At 44.8% G+C, this 8277-nt stretch overlaps 1 protein-coding gene across 1 annotated transcript; it reads left to right on the top strand.

Moving 5' to 3' along the window:
* LOC102183637 (39S ribosomal protein L1, mitochondrial) lies at positions 6926-7940 on the top strand. Its single transcript, XM_005674711.3, has one exon. It carries the CDS (start codon positions 7010-7012, stop codon positions 7754-7756), a length of 747 nt encoding a protein of 248 aa, XP_005674768.2. The 5' UTR covers positions 6926-7009; the 3' UTR covers positions 7757-7940.

The raw sequence follows: 8277 nt of genomic DNA, 5'->3' as shown, positions 1-8277 counted from the left end.
GGAAAAGAGGGACTCTGTATTTTTATCTGCCCTATCTGTTTATTTATGTGGACTTTGCATCCTTAGTTGAGGACAGCACTCTCCTGATCAGATGAGAGTTGAGTGAGTTCTGACATGGCTTATACTGAAAGGGTTCCCTCTCTGACATTATCCTAGACTTTAAAGCAATGGCTCCCCACTTTTGGGGGCTTGCTGTGTTTCGTCGCTTCAGTCGTATCTGACTCTTAGCAACCTTATGGTTTGTCTGCCAGGCTCCTCTGTCCAGGGGATTCTCCAAGCAAGAATACTGGAGTGGATTGCCATGCCCTCCTTCAGGGGATCTTCCCGACTCAGGGATTGAACCCATGTCTTCTGTGTCTCCTGCAATGCAGACAGACTCTTTATCACTAAGTCTCCAGGGATGCCCTTTTGGGGCTTGAGTCATAAAAGAGTTTTTGAAGGCATACAAAAAGAGTTTGAAAGAGTAAAAATAGCACACACATAGAAAGCCAGTAAAAACGATAAGGAAGCATAATAAAGTGAAACAACATCTCAGGACAGAACCACAATTATCACACTGTCGATCATGGAGTTTCTCTCTGAAACCATGCCACCCTGTGCTGCACTGGACGGCACGTCCTGTCACATCACTGTGTTCAGAGTATGCAGACTGCAGCAAAAAGGAAGTCTTAACACTTCTACTATCTTTGTTGTTGCTGGGGGGATCTCTGTGAAGAGACTGCCCCATAGCAGTTGGTCAGAGTAGAAGGTTCCTTGTTTTCTCCTACGAAATAGACCTCACCCCCCTTTTATCCTCTGAATGGCAGACTGGGATGTACAGGAAATTGTCTGCATCAACTACTATAACAGTGGAGATTCCTAAGCTTCAGTGGTTTTGAACTTCATGTCTTGGGTTGGATTTTAACTCCAAACAGCTCCGTGACTCTTTTCTCTTACATAAGGCATCTCTTGCTTGTTTTCCTAGTAAGTGACCCTGAGATCCAGGGATCACAAGATAAAATCAAGATAAAGAGGATATTTCTGCACATGTCTCGTAGGCCCCTTTGCTAAATTCCTCTGTATTACGTAGGTTCTCGTCCTTCCCAGGTTTCTAAGCCTCTGGCCATGGAGAGGCTCCAATTTATGTTGAGAGTTCCCATCAGCACAAACTCATGCCATAATGCTGTTTATACATTTTTTTTCTTCTTGATGCACATTGATGCACATTTTCCTGCCAGCCAGTCTCAGGTTCTGTATGTTTCAAGGCCATGCTGTTCAGAGGGTGAGTGTCAGCATCAAGTCGAATGATTCTTTAAAAACAACAGATAATTCCACTTCTGAGTATTTATTAGAAGGAAATGAGAACACTAATTCAAAAAGATATCTGTGCCCCCACATTCTTTGCAGCATTATTTACAATAGTCAAGACATGGAAATAACCTAAGTGTCCACTGATGGGTAAATGGATAAAAAAACTGATATATACAATGGAATAGTATTCAGCCACAACATGAAGAAATGCTGGAGACATCTCTGGTGGTCCAGTGGTTAAGACTCCACGCTCCTACTGCAAGGGGTGCAGGTTTGATCCTGATCAGGGAAGTAAGATCCCACATGCCTTGCAGTGTGACAACAGCAATAAAAGAAATCTTGCCATTTTTGACGACATGAAGGGACCCTGAGTGCATTATGCTAAATGAAATGTCTGAGAAAGACAAATGCTGTTTGATCTCACTTTTCTGTGGAATCTGAAAAACAAGCCAAAAAACAACTGAGTTCATAGATACAGGGAACAGACTGGTCGGTGGTTGCCAGAGGCAGAAGGAGAAAGGGTGTAGGTAGTCTCAGGTACAAACATCCAGTGACAAAAGAAATACATCCTGGGGATGTGATATTCACCATAGCAACTAAACAACATATACTGTGTTGTGTATTTGAATTGGAAAATTCCTAAAAGAGTGGATCTTAAACGTTCTCATCACACACAATTGTTAACCATGCATGGTGACAGATGTTAACTAGACTTCCTGTGGTAACCATTTCAAAACATATATAAATAGCAAATCATGTTGTATGCTTGAAACTAACATCATGTAATATGTCAATTACATCTCAATTTTTTTTTTTTTAAACAAAACCTTTTTTCCCCTCAAATTTCCTTCTGAGAGGAAACATTCAGAAAGATTCTCCAGGCCTCCTCCCAGCCGAGTTCTGGTTTACATTTAAACTAGTAGAAAGACCCCTTCCACATCTTTGAATGTATTCACATTGCCCGACCCCGTGTAAGCTGGGAAGCGCACAGCAGTCATTGCATTTCTAGAGGTGGGCGGGCTGAACCATAAGCGAATCCTCCACGTGGAGGCGAGCTTTGCTGTTCCCCACGCTGTGCGGGGCAGCCTTACCCACATACCGCTAATTTGAGAACCTCCTTTGCCCAAAGAGAGAGCTTGTCTGGATTAGAAACTTGACACTGTCCTGGGCTGGTAATATTTGCACTCACACACAGGAAAGGATTGCGTATTTGTTGACCTGCCTACACGACAGAATCCATGTGTGGCCATCTCTAATTACAGCCATCCAGGAAGCATCACCCCCAGAGGGCGAGTGCTTGTAAGCGCGGGCTAATCTTCATTAACCGAGATGGAGGTTCTCTTTCTGTCTCTGCCGTCTTCTAAATGGTATCTGTCCTGCAGTCTTTTTTTTTTTTTTCCAATATTTGTTTATTTTGAGTGGGACAGGTCTCAGCCGCAGCACGCAGGTTCTTCATCGCGGCCCCTGGATTCTCTAGCTGTGGCACATGGGTTTAGTTGCTGAGCGGGTATGTGGGATCTTAGTTTCCTGACTAGGGATAGAACCCACGTCCCTTGCATTGCAAGGTGGGTTATTAACCACCGGACCAGCAGGGAAGTCCCTTCCTGCAATCTTTCATGCCTTGGCAGCTCACGGGGCCATCCTATGGGGGCACGTGGGCCTAGGTTTGCCCCTGATCAGATATACTCAACAGTTATTCAATCATTTTTGTGAATAAACAGCTCTCCTTAGACCCTGGGTCCCACACACAAGGGGGCCTGGAGAGCCCCAGGTAGGACTTCTCACGTGAGAAGCACCATTTCCAAGAAGGGAAGCAACTCAGCTGTAGCCATTTGATTTCTACCCAGGTCTCAGATCCCCTGGAGGAGGGCATGGCAACCCACTCCAGTATTCTGAAGCCTGGCGGGCTACAGTGCACAGGGTTGCAAAGAGTTGGACACGACTGAAGCGACTTAGCACACTCACACTCCAGTCGGTGGGATCCCACTGCTGATTGGGTTTCCCAGGTGGCGCTAGTGGTAAAGAACCCACCCGCCAACATAGGAGACACAGAAGATGCAGGTTCAATCCCTGGGTCAAGAAGATCCCCTGGAGGAGAGCATGGCAACCCACTCCAGTATTCTTACTAGGAGAATCCCATGGACAGAGTCTGACATGACTGAAGCTACTTAGCACACATGTGCTGTGGTGCTGGAGAAGACTCTTCAGAGTCCCTTGGACTGTCAGGAGATCAAACCAGTCATTCCTAAAGGAAATCAACCCTGAATATTCATTGGAAGGACTGATGCTGAAGATGAAGTTCCAATACTTTGGCCACTGGATGCCAAGAGCCAACTCATTGGAAAAGACCCTAATGCTGGGAAAGATAGAAGGCACGAGGAGAAGCGGGTGACAGAAGATGAGATGGTTGGATGGCATCACCGACTCCATGGACAGGAGTTTGAGCAAACTCCAGGAGATAGTGAAGGACAGGGAAGCCTGGTTTGCTGCAGTCCATGGGATTGCAAAGAGTTGGACACGACTTAGCGATTGAACGGGCTTCCCTGGTGGCTCAGAAGGTAAAGTGTCTGCCTACAATGCGGGAGACCCAGGTTCCATCCCTGGGTCGAGAAGATCCCCTGGAGAAGGAAATGGCAACCCACTCCAGTACTCTTGCCTGGAAAATCCCTTGGACTGAGAAGCCTGGTAGGCTACAGTCCACGGGGGTTGCAAAGAGTGGGACACAACTGAGCGACTTTCCCTTAGCGATTGAACAGGAGAACAGCAACTGCTGATTAGCCTCTGAGCCAATCCTGATCTTTTGCTTTCTGTCTCTAGGGCCCCACCTCTGGAAGCAGGGGTTGCCCTGGGGGATTTCAGGCCTAAGGAAGGTTTTTCCTTCTGATTCTTCTCAGTCCTTCTGTGGATGGTTTATCCTTTCTCTTCCACCCCTCCCCAACACCGTGCTGATTATTAACCTTCCCAAGATGAGGTGTTGCCCTTCTTGCTGATCTTGGCGCAATCCAGAGAGCTCCTTGTGCTCTGAGCTGAGCTGAAAAGATAAGGATGAGGTCTTTGGCTCTGGGGAGGAGTTCCCCGCTCCTCTGTTGAGTCATACCTATAAACCTGTAATATGCCAGTGAAATCTGGTTAATGATCAGAAGGACATTCAAGCTGCATCCTTGAGGAAGGAGCTTGGAATTGTTTACCTGGAGGAGAAGTGGGGTTCGGGGAGAGATCCCAAGCTGTAGGGATAAACATCACATACAGAGATAGAAAAACACGTGGAACACTGAGAACTGTGTGCTCTAGCCCAGCAAGCTCCTCTGTCTATGGCCTTTCCCAGGCAAGAATCCTGGAGTGCATTGCCATTTTCTCCTCCAGGGGATCTTCCTGACCCAGGGATTGAACCCATTGAACCCACGTCTCTTGCATCTCCCGTAACAACAGGTGGATTCTTTTACCACTGAGCCATCTGGAAGAGCTAAAAGAAGTTCACTTCAGGGACATTCTTTCTTCTTCTTTTTTAAATGTTTGTTTATTTGGCCGCATAGGATCTTAGTTGTGGCACACAGGATCTTCACTGCGGTGCATGGATTCTCTAGTTGCTGTGCATAGGCTTAGTTGTGATGTGTGGGATCTTAGTCCCCCAACCAGGGATTGAACCCATGTCTCCTGCCTTGCAAGGATTCCTAACCACTGGACCACCAAGGAAATCCCCTGCAGGGATATTCTGTATCGTAGCTTATTCTGGAAGTTCTGTGCAGATAGGCCAGTGGGAGAACAGAAGAGGTGATATTCAAGAGTGCTTTAAATCATCTATCCCTGATACATATGAGTGAGGGTGAGTCCTGTCCGGTTACCCCTTGGCTGGGAAGCATATGACCATGCACTCTAGCTTTGCTGGAAGAAGGCTACATGAAGGGAGTTTCCATTTTAGGATATCCCAGAAAGAAATTTTTTCCTTAAAGTATTGTTGAAGGTAGCTCATGAAAGTAGATTCTAGGCAGTCCTTACCTGGCTCCTGGCCTTTTCTCCCCATAATTGGGGTCCCTGCATCTCCCTGCGTTCCGATCTGTAGGCTCATCCCAGTCCCCAGGCTCTAGAATCAAGCCAGAAAGGGCTACAGGTAGCCCAGGTGGAATCTCCACTTGTATTCTAAACAGGCACCTTCCCGTGGGTGGTCCAGGGCTTGGCAAGCCCAGTGCAGCTTTGTAAGTGCCAGAAATGGCCCTTCTGAAAAAGAAGATGCTCACTTCTTCAGGTAGATGGGGGCTCAGAAATAGGGTCATGGCTTGGACAGCAGAGGTGAGCTGGGTTTTGGCCCCTTCCCACTTCCTTGGTGGCACAGTGGTAAAGAATCCATCTGCCAAAGCAGGAGACACAGGAGATGCAGTTTCAATCCCTGGGTGGGGAAGATCCCCTGGAGGAGGAAATGGCAACCGGCTCCAGTATTCTTGTCTGGAAAATCTCATGGACAGAGGAGCCTGGTGGGCTACAGTCCATGGGGTTGCAAACAGTCAGATACCACTGAGAAACTGAGTGCAAGGAACACCCACACACTCCTTTTAGTCTAGGGCCCTTGCACTGATCACAGTCTACACAGCTACACAAGGCAGTCCTGAAGCATAACCGGTGGTGGGGAGCCTGGAATCGCAAGACTTGGAATCAGATCTCGCCTGCCACTAGTTCCCTGTTAGACTCGGCTCTGGGCAGGATTTTGCACTATGATTGAGCGTAACTGGGTGACCCAGTTCTGAGGAAGTCTGAGGACTTCTAGGGAGAATTTTCTGCTGTCACTACTCTCACCTAACTTTGGTAGTTGTCATGTGGGGCTGTGATCTATAGATTTGTAGCAGCCATCTTGAGACCATGAGGAAATAAAGTTATAAAAACAATAAGGGGACATCCCTGGCAGTCCAGTGGTTAAGACTGCATTTCTGCTGCAACAGGCATGGGTTTGCTCCCTGGCTGAGAAGCTAAGACTCTGTATACTGAAAGGCACTGCCAAAAAATAAAATAAAAACAATACGAAAGCTAATAGAAAGCCCTGATTTTACTGAGAAGCTAAACTAATTCTGCTTCTGGACTTCTTGTTGTTTGAGAGAATAAATGCCCACTGATTAAGCCATTTTTGTTGAGTGTTCTATTAATGGCTAATGAAAATGTCTGATAAGGAAACTATGACTTGCCAAGTACTGTATGAGGCCTTTGTAATATTCATAACAAGTTAAGCAGTATGGACTGCTCTTCTTGTTCTTTTTGAATATGAATTTCAGAAACATAATGTGTTTTGCCCAACAACACTGGATTTCTGTTGCCCCTTAGTCTATGGTATTTTGTTATGGCAGCTTCAGCTAAGACGTTTATTTATTCACTTCTTTCAGTCATGATGAGTGGCTTGCTCGATCTTACTTCCCGGACCAGGGATAGAACCTGGGCTCCTGCGGAGAAAGCTCCCAGTCCTAACCGCTGGACCATCTGGGAATTCCTCAAGACACTTATTTTATGGCCTTTGATACCAACTGCCTAATTACCCTCCAGAAACTTTATAGCAATAGGCACCCCCATCAGTAGCATATAAAAATATACATTCCGCAACACAATCCGGAGTGGTTAACATGGCGGTGGCCGTAAGATGCTTCGGTAGAGGCCTGCAAAGAAAACAAAAAAAGGTACTAAAGAAAAAGCATCAAATGAGAAGAAAGATGATATAGAAAAAATAAAGTCATATCCTTTTATGGAAGGGGAACCTGAATTCGATGTCTACCTAAAATGCTTATACCCAAGGCAGATATATGAGGTGGAAAAAGCTGTTCACTTACTTAAGAAATTTCAAGTTTTGGACTTTATAAATCCAAAGCAAGGTGTTTATCTTGATTTGACACTGGATATGACACTGGGGAAGAAGAAAAAAGTGGAGCCATTTACCAGTGTTCTTAGTTTGCCATACCCATTCATTTCAGAAATGATTAAAGTTGCCGTATTTACAGAGAATGCATCAGAAATTAAAATAGCAGAAGAAAATGGAGCTGCATTTGCAGGAGGCACTAATCTCATTCAGAAGATTTTGGATGATGAAATTCAAGCAGATTTTTATGTAGCTGTTCCAGAAATAATGCCCGAGCTTAATCCATTAAGGAAGAAACTGAGAACAAGATTTCCTAAGTTTAATCGAAATTCTGTTGGCCGGGACATCCCCAAAATGCTTGAATTATTTAAAACTGGACTTGAAATTAAGGTAGATGAAGAAAGGGAGAACTTTCTGGAGACCAAAATAGCAACACTGGATATGCCAAGTGACCAGATAGCTGCCAATCTGCAAGCCATTATCAATGAAGTTTGTAGGCAAAGACCACTGAATTTGGGACCTTTTGTGGTACGTGCTTTCCTTCGAAGTTCAACAAGTGAAGGTTCGTTACTAAAAATCGAGCCATTGTTGCCTAAAGAAGTGGAAACCAAAGAAAGTGACAAAAAAGGTGTGTAAACGTGTTGCATTGTGAAATTATTCTCACTGGATCGAGAAGCAACAGTGAAAATTATAAAACTGTCTGTTTTCTAAGTTTGATGTCTTATTATTGATCATCATACGTGAAAGTAAATTTTAACCCTGGAAAATCTTAGAACACTTTCAAAAATAAGGAAATAAAATTTGCTGTGTGTCTAAACCTAAAAAAAAAAAAATATATATATATATATATATATATATATATATACATCCATTCCTTGTTCTTATACCAATAGACATAGCCATATGCGCATGCTTAGTCATGGTCAACTCTTTTTGACTCTATGGACTGTAGCCCATCAGGCTCCTCTGTCCATAGGATTCTCCAGGCAAGAATACTGGAGTGGGTTGCCCTTTCCTCCTCTAGGAGATTTTCCCAACCCAGGAACTGAACCCAAGTCTCCTGCATTGGTAGGCGGATTCTTTACCACTGAGTCACCTAGGAAGCCAATACTTACACCAATACTGCATGTACTCTTAGAAGACCTGAATATGAATGC

The sequence above is a fragment of the Capra hircus genome, chromosome 1 (genome assembly GCF_001704415.2).
Source record: "Capra hircus breed San Clemente chromosome 1, ASM170441v1, whole genome shotgun sequence".
NCBI classification, from domain to species: Eukaryota; Metazoa; Chordata; class Mammalia; order Artiodactyla; family Bovidae; genus Capra; species Capra hircus.
The sequence above is the reverse complement of the archived record's forward strand: the minus strand, read 5'-3'. Positions and strand labels throughout refer to the sequence as shown.

What these genes read in the sequence shown, in the direction of transcription:
- LOC102183637 (XM_005674711.3), top strand. Translation starts at nt 7,010, where the DNA reads ATGGAAGGGGAACCTGAATTCGATGTCTACCTAAAATGCTTATACCCA.